Source organism: Cibotium barometz, chromosome 61, assembly GCF_041138505.1.
Source record: "Cibotium barometz isolate CiBa-2024 chromosome 61, ASM4113850v1, whole genome shotgun sequence".
Lineage (NCBI taxonomy): Eukaryota > Viridiplantae > Streptophyta > Polypodiopsida > Cyatheales > Cibotiaceae > Cibotium > Cibotium barometz.
In genome coordinates, this window is record NC_141106.1 from 13,284,527 (window position 1) to 13,296,568 (window position 12,042).

Below are 12,042 nucleotides of genomic sequence, written 5' to 3' on the forward strand. Positions count from 1 at the left end.
CATACCATGGGCCAGGTACCATAGTTGATTCCACTTACTATTAAGACTTCTTTTTATCAACCTTCTTTTGATGCTATTTGAACAACACCCACACTATATCCATGAGCCCCATTTGCTATAACCCCATAATAACTAGTGAAGTGCCCACACATTTAAAACTTAAGGCATGCCCAATTACAAATTATGATGGAACTTCAACCACATAATTCTTTTGATGCTATTTGAACAACCCTACACCATATCCATGAGCTCCATTTGATATAACCCCATAATAACTAGTGAAGTGCCCACGTATTTAAAACTTAAGGCATGCCCGATTACGCATTATGATGGACCTTCAACCACATAACACATGCCCTCACTTCACCTCTATTTTCCTTTGACTAGCTAGTGGGCGCAATTTGCTATCAATGTGGATGAAAATATTGTCTTTGGTGTGCACAAAGGTAGTAGCCAAAGAGCCACTAATGATCAAAGCAACAATTAGCATGCTCCTCAATCGCCTTTACAAATCCCCATTTCCTTTTTATGTAGCACCAATACATGGCACAAGAAAATAGAGGTTTTTGGTTTTAATGTAGAAGCAAATAATGATGGCAAAATTGAAGAAGTTGACCATGCAATAACATTACCAAGTGGTGTGAGCTATTAGCACAAGAGAGTGATTTACAATAACTTGACATTACGATAACTTGACATTACGGGTAGTACAATGAGTTTAATGACTTAATCCATTTAAAAGGAAGGAGTATCCTTGTACGTTTTGAATAGCTTAAGTACAACTGTCTAAATGCTAAAAACAAGGTGCACATTCTACACTTGCTTCTTCAAAAAAAAACATCCAAATAAGGTGCCAACTCAAAAAAATTGCTCCTTTCATTATAAAAGCATGAGTGTTACTCTCGCATCATGAGCCACCATGGTGGTCTAGTGTAAGTGGTAGAACTAATGAGTCCCAATGATCTCCCCTCTTCATATGGGGATTAATCTCCCACGAAATCCCATGCTGATCTAAATAGTAGAATAATTTAAAGCACTAAACTAGTTTCCTAGCACTACAAAAGCTTCATAAATAGATAAAATAAATGTTGAAAACCACTTTTATTTCCCACCATCTGTCTTGTTAAAGAACTATTTGTCCTTTGATAATTAGCATGCTTGGCCATTTACTTTGTCATGAGCATTTATAGATGGTTTCATCTCCTTTCCCTAACAAAAGGTTATATAATCCTTGATATTCACACTGGGTAGTGGACTTGGGACTCCGTCTTTCCACATCTTTTCATAAAATTATTAAATATGTTAATTTGAGGTACCAAAAGAGCACATCAATTTTCAATCTCAACCACAATCAAGCAGTGACTCTGCAACAATCTACAATATAAGGCATTCTTGAAAAGCACGAAAAGGTCCCCCAAATCAATGCAAGGCAATATGATGCAACCTACTTTTTAAATTTCTTATTTTTAAAAAAACCTCAGCCTTTTCATGTGTGATAGAGGAGTATCATGCCACATAGTTCCCCTTTACAATGTAGGTTTTTAAGTTATATAAAATTTTGAGAGAAATTTCTTCCAAAGACACTAACCATGGGAATACTTAGGTAGTTGCGTCTCAAACCTTAATGCTTTATGAATCATAAGGTGTACTTTGTGAGTAGTGGATGATCCTTGTGCCTCACAAAACCAAAGGATATATTTGTTATGCACAGTAGCATCATAGGTAGCAGAGGCCTTGTATTATTCACAGGGTACATGGCAAGAAATGCCCAACTAATTGTTGATCCTCTACAATATCCAAGTCACTACTCCATAAAAAGTCCAAGTTCTGAGCTACTAATTTACACTTGGAAGAGAACATGGAAGATCTTACAAGAGGTTTCAGACAATGGAGTTTACAGGGGGTTTCATAGAAAAGATGCCCAGGACCGCTAACATATACATATATCTCTTGTCTACACCTCGACCGCAGGTGGAACTGAGTTGAGGTCGAGCTCATCAAGGCCTAATGATACTTTTATGCACACTAGCATCATAGGTAGTGGAGGCCATGTATTATTGACAGTGTACATGGAATGAAAGCCCAACAATTCTAAATCCTTTACAACATCTGAGTCAGTCTATTGGACAGAGTCCAAACTCTAAGCTACTAATTTACACACTTGGAAGACGAGTGGATTTTACAGGGGGTTTTAAACAAGAGTCCAAACTCTAAGCTACTAATTTACACACTTGGAAGACGAGTGGATTTTACAGGGGGTTTTAAACAAGAGTCGCGCTGGGCCACTCACATACACGTACATCTCTTGCCTACACCTCCACAGCAGGTGGAACTGAGTTGAGGTCGACCTCAGCAAGGCCTACGCCCAGGCTTCCAAAACTGCCAAAGCCACCACCCTACACAATGGAGCAATTAGACTACCATGAGAAATTTTCTACAGCAAACTATTGTTTCTGTTCATTGGCTCTCTCTCTCTCTCTCTCTCTCTCTCTCTCTCTCTCTCTGCTGATAAAACTCACTTCTTGGTTCATTCGCAACTCTTCTGCTCGTGCTGCAGCCTCAGCTTGAGCTATTCGTTGCCGGAATGTCTGGGCCATTTCTTCCGCCTGTAGAACCCAAATGAACATTCCAACAATCCATGCATATATTAAAATTCATAAGAACAGAAAACCTTGCATGTATATGCGGTACACCACACTTACCGATTCATATACAAGTGATGGATTGCGCAGCATGTCTCCCGGGGTGGGCTCCAGCTTTTTGGTGGATAGACTAATCCTACCCCTTTCACGGTCTTGGTTTAAGATCATAACCTGTATCAACCAAGGTGTTATCCATAACTACATACAAACGGCAAAACGCCTCCTTTTTCCCTCCAAAACTATGCGACAGATGTTCCAGTATATCACCTTAAGCTTATCGCCTGGCTGCAAAACGTTTTCTACGTCTGTGATTCGGTCGTGGCTGATTTGGCTGATGTGCAGGAGCCCACTGACCCCTCCAATGTCGATAAACGCACCATACGGCTTGACACTCTGGACAACACCCTCAACAACTGATCCTATGCCTAACGATGTTTGATTCTCCACAAGAGCCTTCTTGTTGCTCAGAACCAGTCGGTTCTCCTCCTCATCCACCTCCACGAACTTGAGGGGGAAAACTTTGTTTGAGTACTCTTCAGGGTTTCCCCTCTATACAAAAGAAAGCAGCCAAAAAAAAAAAAAGCAGCATCTACATCACCCAACAAAGTAAAAGCTTAACTGACAAAAGACTAACATTAAAGAGATCAATTATTGACATAAATTAGTCCATTGAATATATATTCTTTTAAATATTGGTATTAATTATTTATATTGATAGTAATTTTTTTTTAATAACATTTTTGGGCTGTCTGTGTGTGTGTGTGTGTGTGTGTGTGCGTGTGTGTGTGTGTGTGTGTGTGTGAGAGAGAGAGAGAGAGAGAGAGAGAATATATCATATTTTTGAAGGACTTTAAGCCCCCGCCCTCCCCCAACCCAAAAAAAGAAGATTGTTTAGACCTGCCTTATACAAAAGCAGGCCAAAAAAATGAATTGAAGCAACTTAGCATACTTACTCCAGACATTTGAGAGAAAGGCACAAAACCCCTTAGACCCTCTATATCTACCACAAGACCACCTCTGTTTGCAGCCAGAACCTGCCATTGGAACAAATAGTAAACAGAATTAGTTTTAAGAAAAAGGGAGGAAAGAAAAAAAAAGGGGGGGGGGGGGGGGGGGGGGGGGGTGGGTATATACAGGGCTGACAATAAAAATCTGAGCACAGGACTGTTCAAACTAGGCCCTCACATCCTTCTATTTTAAAAACCCAGATACAGATGTGCCTCGACACACAATGACCTTCCTCTCTTCCAACAAGAGGATGTGAAGCCTCTACAGAATGCACCTGGTACATGGACTCATATGTACTCATATCGACGAGGAACCTTTGGACAGACACATGTTAATTGATAACAATTCTAGAGTTGCCACAGATAACATGCTACCTAATTGTGAAGTCCCAATTCTGAGAAGAGCCAGGGCTTCAGCCAAGATCAACTCACAGCCAATAGTGAGACTTCTCTAGTTCACCTCCCAACCTAGAGCCACAAATCCACAAAGAGTAACTACTAATGGGCTCACCCCCGAGCTATAGAGGAGTAGAACATGTAACATGCGGAAGAACTGCCTGTCTTAAGAAATATGCAAAAATGTAAAGATGAACAGAAAGAAGAGACAGATGTTGCTGAAACAGTGTTTTTTGTATATATGTATCAAGATGTACATGATCCTAGCCAACATGGCCGCCAAAAGGTAACATCTATGCTTATGACTTGTCCCAACAAATCCTGGGATCAGATGAATACAAAAGGAAGTGTTCTTGCCTATCTATAGGCTCCTAATCACCGCTACACTACAGTCATCCAATGCAACAGCTGTCAGTCAGGTCCTTGGACAAATAAAATGATAAAGTCATAGTCACAGGAGACGGAGGGGACGGACCCTTGGAACGGGGGGGGGCGCCGTCCCGGGAACACTGTGGGACGGGGACGGACGGACGTCCCCTGCTGGGTGGCCCTCACAAGGGACGGCGTTCCGGGGACGGATCCAAGAGGGGACGGTTGTGGGGGACGGCTGCATGGGAACGCCGCAGGTTACTGTTTGGGCAATGGTCACATTTTTTACCTTTTTTTTTTGGCCGTTTGGGAGGGGCTTTTCATGGGCCATTAGCCTTGGCCCATAGGCCTTGAGCCTTTGAGGCTTTGGGCCTTGGCCTCTCTCCTTGCCTCCCTCCCTATAAGAAGACACACACACACACACTCCCTCTCACACTTCAAGCTTTAGCTTCACACTCACAGTCATAGTTGTTTTCTCGTACCGGTACGAACAGGTTCGTGCGGTATGAGTCGTACGGTACGATCGTGCAGTATGAATATAGGCGTATATATGCCTTTTCTATTATTTTTATATATTTATTTTTATAGGCGTTTTACAGCCGTTGGCTACCGTGGCCCGTTTCTTTCGCGTTTTGTAGCCGTTTTAAGGGCCGTTTGCTGGCCGTTTTTGGCTTGCTTTGTGGGCCCATGTGACATGTCACATGTGTTTAGGCCTTTGGCATTTGCTTGGCCCATTGCCATGGGCCATTGAACATGTTACATTCTTATAAAATGCCCACCCCTAAGCATCTCTCAAGGGCTCTCATTACTCAACTGACCATCAAGCCCCCCCCCCCTCTCTTGAGTCTTGCTCAAGTGACCATCAAGCCCCCCCCCCTCTCTCTCTCTCTCTCTCTCTCTCTCTCAACTCTCAACTTTCAAGCCACTCTCTCCCCCATAGGCCATCTCTCAGCCTTTAGGCTCTCTCTCTCTCAAGAGTCAAGACTCAAGCCTCACTCTCTCATTTTCTCAAGCCTCTCTCTCTCTCTCTCTCTCTCTCTCTCTCTCTCTCTCAAGCCTATCCATCTCTTGAATCTTCTAACTTCTCTCTCTCTATTACAATGACAAGGGAGAAGAATGAAGCCTTCAATGTGCATGCTATCCATGTAGAGAAAGCCAATGGAAAGTCCCAAGTCATATAGGTGGACTTGTAAGTCTTGTGGCAAACAATACACAAGAGGAGTTACTAGGCTTCTCCAACATCTTGGAAAGGTGGGGGGCAAGTTGTGCCATGCAAGGAAGTCCCCCTTGCTATATCCGATGAGATCTTCAACAAGATCAAGGGTGGATTGGGTGCTCACCGTGATAGTGGTAGAAGCTCAAGGACGGATGATGAGGTCATTTCCCCGCCTTGTGATACATCCTCGCTCGCCGCCTCCATCGGTGCCGCCTCCGCCTCCTCAAAGAGACAAAGGCTTGAGTCTCCCATGAGGCAAGCCACTCTAGCCCAAGCCACGGGGGGGTTCTCTTCTTCTCTATCACATCTCCGAGAACGGCAACGGCTAGCGGATATAGAGATTGCACGCACCATTATTGAGTGCAATCTCTCATTCCATGTGCTCAAGGTAGATCAATGGAAGTCAATGGTGAAAGCCATTGCAAATGTGGGCCCATGTGAAGGATGGACCGGCGTCTCCTATCATGACATGCGCACGAAGAGGCTTGTGGATGAGAGGGAGAGAATCGATAGATCTCTCAATCCGGTGCGGGCGGCACGGTCCAAGTATGGGTGTAGCATCCTCTCCGACGGATGGAGTGACCGGAAGAAAAGAGGCATCATCAATATACTTGTCTCTTGCCCTCTTGGCACATACTTTGTGCGGGGCGTGGATTCCGGAAAGGCGGGGAGGAAAACATCGGGTGCATTCATATATCGCCATATCAAGCAAGCCATCATGGAGGTAAGTTTCAACTTTCAAATTGCACTCAAGTCTTTAAAGTTTAGGCTTTAGTATATGTGATATGATCATATGTGGCTATATCATGACTCAAGTCTCATACCGCACACGCTCATTGCATCCATTCATGTGCATTGTGACATGTAGGTCGGATCGGAGAACGTGGTGCAAGTCATCACCGACAACGCTTCAAATTGCCGTCGGATGGGGAAGTTGCTCGAGGAGGACTATCCCTCCATAGTATGGGCGCCTTGTGCCTCCCATTGCATTGACTTGCTCATGGAGGATATGGACAAGTTAGTGTGGATGAAGGAAGTAATAACTGAAGCTATCTCTATTGTCACCTTCTTCACCACAAAGGTGAAGGTGCTTGCCATGTTCCGCGAACATAGCAAGTTGGAATTGAAGAAGCCTTCATCTACATGCTTCGCCTACATGTGGCTCCTCTTGGAGCGCTTCCACGATGTGAAATCCTCCCTTCGCCAAACAGTGGTCTCCACAATGTGGAATGAGTGGGATGAGCGAGAATCGGCGGAGGCCAAAGCCATGCAACGGCTTTGCCTAAAGGAGGAGTTTTGGCAGTCGGTCCACACTATTGTCATTGCGGTCACACCCTTCTATAGGGTATTGCGGATGACCGACATGGAGGGAGCCACCATGGGCCTTCTTGTTCACTTCATGAGAGAGGCCATAGCAGAGTTGCGGGCTTCTCCTTCCATCGACGAGGAGAAGCGCGACGGTATGTTGGCCATTGTGGAGAAGAGATGGAAGTGGATGCGAAGACCTATCCATGGTCTTGCCACTTTATTGCATCCGGCTTACAAATCACCCGCCCTCTTCACCAACGTGGAGCTACTTGAAGCCCGAGATGCTTACTTGCCCAAAGCATTGCCGAAGGATCGCCATGGAAAGTTCCTTGAGGAGCTCATAAGCTACAATGACCAAAGGGGAGGAGCCGCGTTTGCATCTACTACCTGTTGGAAGAGGGAATCCCTTGTGAAGCCCCACTTTTGGTGGGAGACATTTGGGTATGCGCTCTCACGCCTCCAAAAGGTGGCTTTGAGAATCCTAGCTCAAGATTGCTCTTCGGGTGCATGTGAGAGGAACTGGAGTTCCTACTCACTTGTACACACGAAGTTACGTAATCGCTTGAGCACGCAACAGTTAGAGCGGCTAGTGCATTGCCGCGCTAACTTGCGCATGGTGTGCGCAATGCAAAAGATGGAATCGGCGAGACAGGTATAAGTTACAACTTATAAGTTATAAGTTATAAGCATTCAAATTTCAAACTTCAATGTTTATTGAAATTTGGAACCAAATTCTAATACATTGCTTGTCACTTGATCATTGTACAATGTAGGTGAATGTGGATGCATTCAAGCTCACAGGGGGCACTCTTGAGAGTGTAAACAAAGTGCACGATGAGGAGGAGGAGAGGATCTGTGCGGAGATCTATCGAGAGCTCGAGTCGTTTGATCGACGACCTACTCGCACTCGTTGTGGGCGTGGAGGTAGTGGCAGAGGAGTGCAAGTAGGAAGCCGTGGATGCACGGTTCGTGGTGCTTCCAAGGACATAGTGCATACCTACGGGTAGCTCCATACTTGCTCTTGCAGATGAGGATGCTCCCTTTGGCTTCTCACATGAGCTTAGTGATGAGGACAACCTTCTTAGCGATGGCAACTTCGGCGAGGCCATTGATGTGTCCTCTTCTCATGAGGATGATTTCAGCGAGAGCTCTGATAGTGATGCCTTTGTCTAGTCTCTCCTTGGGCCTTGGCTCTAGCCTCTCTTTTTGTACTCGCGCCTAGCACGCATGATCGCATCGCACCTCTATACTTTATGTACTTTTGTTTGTCACTTCAAACTTGTTTAGTTGTTTTTAATGATATTTTGGTTTGAAACAACTACTCTAGACTCTACCCTTCCAAATTGAAAATGTCTATGTTTGTAGGTGTTCTTTAATTTTTAAAAAACCGTATTTTATCGTACGGTATCCCAAAATTTCATATCGTACCGAAAATTCCTGTACAGTGTCGTACCGTAAGGTACCGTACCGTACGGTATCGTATTTTCGTACCGTGACAACTATGGGACCATACATGAGGGTTACAAGTGTGTGCCCAACAGGCATTGCACTGACATGTGCGGGATGTGCACAATGCTGACTACTACCCCCCCTTGGCGGTACACTGGCCACTCGTCCCTGGACAAGAACCCACAATGAATCTGCCAAGTGTCCAGCCTCAGGGCTTTGCACTTGTTGGTCGTGTATGTCCACATGGCCATTGGCATCCAAGTAAAACAGAACCCGCGTCATCTCCTTGGCAAGGAGACATTCTGTTCTGCCAAGGTCAAAGTAAGGCTGGGTTCACAGCCAGACAGACGGCTTGAGAACCTATCGAGCTGATCACTCAAACATTGTCCGGCACACGACTGGGTTCACAAAGGGCGTGCCCATCAAGTATTGGGACCCACATCACGGAAGCCTTTTGGTAAGAAGACTTCCAGCCTGCCCAGGCCTCTCACATGAATTGTAAGACAGCAAGAATCAAACGCTGGCAATTTACAGTGGGAGGCAACCACGGTCCACCTTAACCAACAGTCCTGGTCCACTTCTGATGGACATGTGAACAGGCAGCCAGAAATACTTCCTTGTCCAGGGTCCATGTTCTCCCCTAAGGGATGGGATGCTTCTGAACCCAGCATAAGGCATGACACCCACCCCAATCACATCACACAAAAAACATACATAACTTTTGCAGCCTTGAAATTTTTATATTAGATTTGCAACCATGTCAGTCAACTTTCAATGTCATTACTTACAAGACCCTTCACAACAGCATCCTCTGCCTGCAGTTGCTTGCACCGTTCCCATGCTAAGTCCGATTGAATCTTTCTGAGGCTTAAAATCATCCGTCCATTCTCCTCATCCTCTCTCATTATGTAGAATTCCTCTTCCACACCAGGAACAAGACCTATTTCTTCAACGCTTTTGAGCTTGATAATCGAAGCTTCAGCTACAGGCAGAAAAGCTGGTGCTTTAGCACCAATATCAATAAGGGCTCCATTATTATCAGCCAAAAATACAGTCCCTTTCACCTGCAAAAAGCAGAACATTACATTTAGAGTCCAAAGAGAGATTTCATGAATTTCACATATAACAGTTGCCTTGTAAACCAAACCCATCCCACTACTCTCATCTATGAGCGTTCAAGCCTTACACATGGATGGAGGGCTTAGCCTCAGCTCCCGAGGGAAGCTATGGCTGAGTGATGAGCTTGCCAGTCCCTCCAACGTGGTCCAAAGAGCTCAAGCCTTACACATGGATGAAGGGCTCAGGTAAGGAATTAAGCATGGCGTTGGCTTAGCCTCAGGCTCGGGGATGCTCGAGGGAAGCTATGGCTGGGTGCTGAGCTTGCCAGTCCCTCCAAAGTGGTCCAAAGCACTACGGTAGTTTCAGTTATGCAAGCTAGAGCAGATATCCTTGTTCAACACACTCGCTACATGTCAAAAGCCCTAATCCCTTACGTATGTTTCACTAGGCTGGAGGTAATGGCACTTAGGCGTGAAGTTTGAATTCTGCTGATGCTAAGAAAATTTCAGTTACAACGTGTGGGCATTAAAAAGGGTAAGGGTCTTGGGGTGTAAGTTTGGAAGTCTATAAGAATCTTAGCCGCTACCATTTGGGACATTTAATGCTATGAGCTGGTGCCCCAAGGGTTGTAAGCATATGATACAGACTCATGTAACTGAAGCATAAAATAAAGTTGTGGATTTTTAGTACACCTTTGTGAGCCCTTGTTAAAACCTTGGCTGCAACCCCTTGGGAACTGTCTAATGTTATAAGTCAATGGCCCCAGTGTTGTGACCGTGCCCTCTCTACCCCTATTGGTTGAGTGAAAAATGCTTAGTTTATGAGGCCCATTGTCAAATCTATGGTCCAGGGTCGAGCAAGCTATGAAATGTCGAGTACAGTAATGTAATGCAATTCCTTTTTTGGCAATTTGCTCATGTCTGCCATGAGTCCTTTTGCTCATGCACTTGTATACTTTTGCATGCTAGCGGTCATATACTTCCACACACAACAGTTGCCCTTGATTTCTCGTGGAAGATTGTTGATATGCTCACCCTCATTAAAAATGAGAGTTTCTTTCAGATCATCAGCTACATCATGTATAGCATACTTTGAAATTTTGAATGTCAAGGCATCCTCAGTCCTGTGGAGGGACACATTAAAATGAACATGGGTTTAATCCAAGCTCAATGACTCAGGGAAGAATACATCCATCCAGGGATTTTGCTTTGATTTTTAATGAAGGAAATAGTGCCATCAAGGGTATATGGATAAGAGAGGCATGTAATGTCTCAGCATAGCTCAAACGACCAAAAACTGTCAATGACACGATGCCATGGTGTAAAATCCAAGCTCAATGACCTAATACAAAAGGATTTATATCCAAGTGGAATGACCAATACAATGGGGCTACATCCAACCTGAATGACGCATTACAATGGGGTTAAATCCAAACTCAACAACCCAGAAAATTGGAATTTTAGCTTGATTACGAGAATTTTTATTTTATTTTTTGCGCCAGGCGGGGGGGGGGGGGGGGGGGGGGGGGGGCGGGGATCTCAGAGCTACACAAGAGGTACCATGTTTTTGATTTCAAAGCAAAGCTCAATGACCCAATACAATATAGATGCATGGGGTTTAATCCAGCTACAATGATGCGATACAATGGGACCTATGCGAATAGATTTAAGCTCCATGACCCAATGCCATGGGGTTGAATCCAAGCTCAATGAACCACTGCAATGGAGTTAAATCCAAGCTCGATTAAGCAATACAATAGGGTTAAATCCAAGCTCAGTGACCCAATGAAATTGGGTTAAATCCACTGATTCACAGGGTCAAAACCGTGCTAGATCACCCAATATTGATAGGGTTAAATCTATGCTCGATTACCCAATATTTTAAAGGATCAAATCCAAGCTCAAGGAACCACGATGGACCCGTTTACGTTTGATATGCAAAATCAGAAAGCAAAAATCATCCAAGAGACATCGTATGTGGGATGAAAGAGAGGAAGGAGGCACCATGTCTCCGATTTCGAAGCTGAAGTCGTAATTAGAGAGGGCGGCAGAGAAATCGTCTTTGGAGAAGGAAAGGCCTTCGAGGGGGTGTTCGACTGCGCGGAGCCATCGCTGCTCAGCTTCGGCAAGCATGTTGTCCTTCTTCTTGGGCACCACGGCGGCGGTTGAGCACTGCACCCTGCTGCTGCCGGCGGGCAACCATCCTTGCCGGCCAAACCTGCGCAGTATGAAGCCGACGTATGGGTTTGGGCTCGGCCCCAAGGGCTGTCTGGAGACTCCAGCTACACCTGTGACGTGCTGTGCGCCTGCCGTGAACATGCTGAGTTTGATCTATTCTCAGTCTACAGCTTCTTCATCACTGGTCTTCTTTTATCATGGCTACTAATTTTCAGGAAATTTTTGGAGTTTAGTGGTCACACTAGTTTGTCCTTAAGAGCTTTCACACGATTGCTGTACACCTCCCTTTCAAACACCGAGAAAAGGGGAGAGACACCCGAGGGGCGATCAAACCACGTACACTCGACAATAGACATTTTAGGGGTGGATAGGGAGGCACCATAGCCCATCACAATGGATATGGGAGCCTATACCAGAGT

At 44.9% G+C, this 12,042-nt stretch overlaps 1 protein-coding gene across 1 annotated transcript; it reads right to left on the minus strand.

Annotated features, from left to right (window-relative positions):
- Window positions 1-1,719: 1,719 nt before the first annotated feature.
- On the minus strand, window positions 1,720-11,858 carry LOC147604572 (small ribosomal subunit protein bS1c-like). The gene is made up of 7 exons (XM_086794553.1): window positions 11,450-11,858; window positions 9,176-9,451; window positions 3,596-3,676; window positions 2,910-3,191; window positions 2,703-2,813; window positions 2,520-2,606; window positions 1,720-2,396 (listed from the first exon to the last, which is right to left on the minus strand). The coding sequence occupies exons 1-7, from the start codon at window positions 11,762-11,764 to the stop codon at window positions 2,310-2,312; spliced, it is 1,239 nt and encodes a 412-aa protein (XP_086650679.1). The 5' UTR covers window positions 11,765-11,858; the 3' UTR covers window positions 1,720-2,309.
- Window positions 11,859-12,042: the final 184 nt, after the last annotated feature.

Coding starts and splice junctions, on each gene's coding strand:
- LOC147604572 (XM_086794553.1), bottom strand. CDS start 11,764: ATGTTCACGGCAGGCGCACAGCACGTCACAGGTGTAGCTGGAGTCTCC. Junction 9,452..11,449: donor GCTTCGAAATCGGAGACATG/GTGCCTCCTTCC, acceptor TGCTTTTTGCAG/GTGAAAGGGACTGTATTTTT. Junction 2,397..2,519: donor AGTTGCGAATGAACCAAGAA/GTGAGTTTTATC, acceptor TCCATTGTGTAG/GGTGGTGGCTTTGGCAGTTT.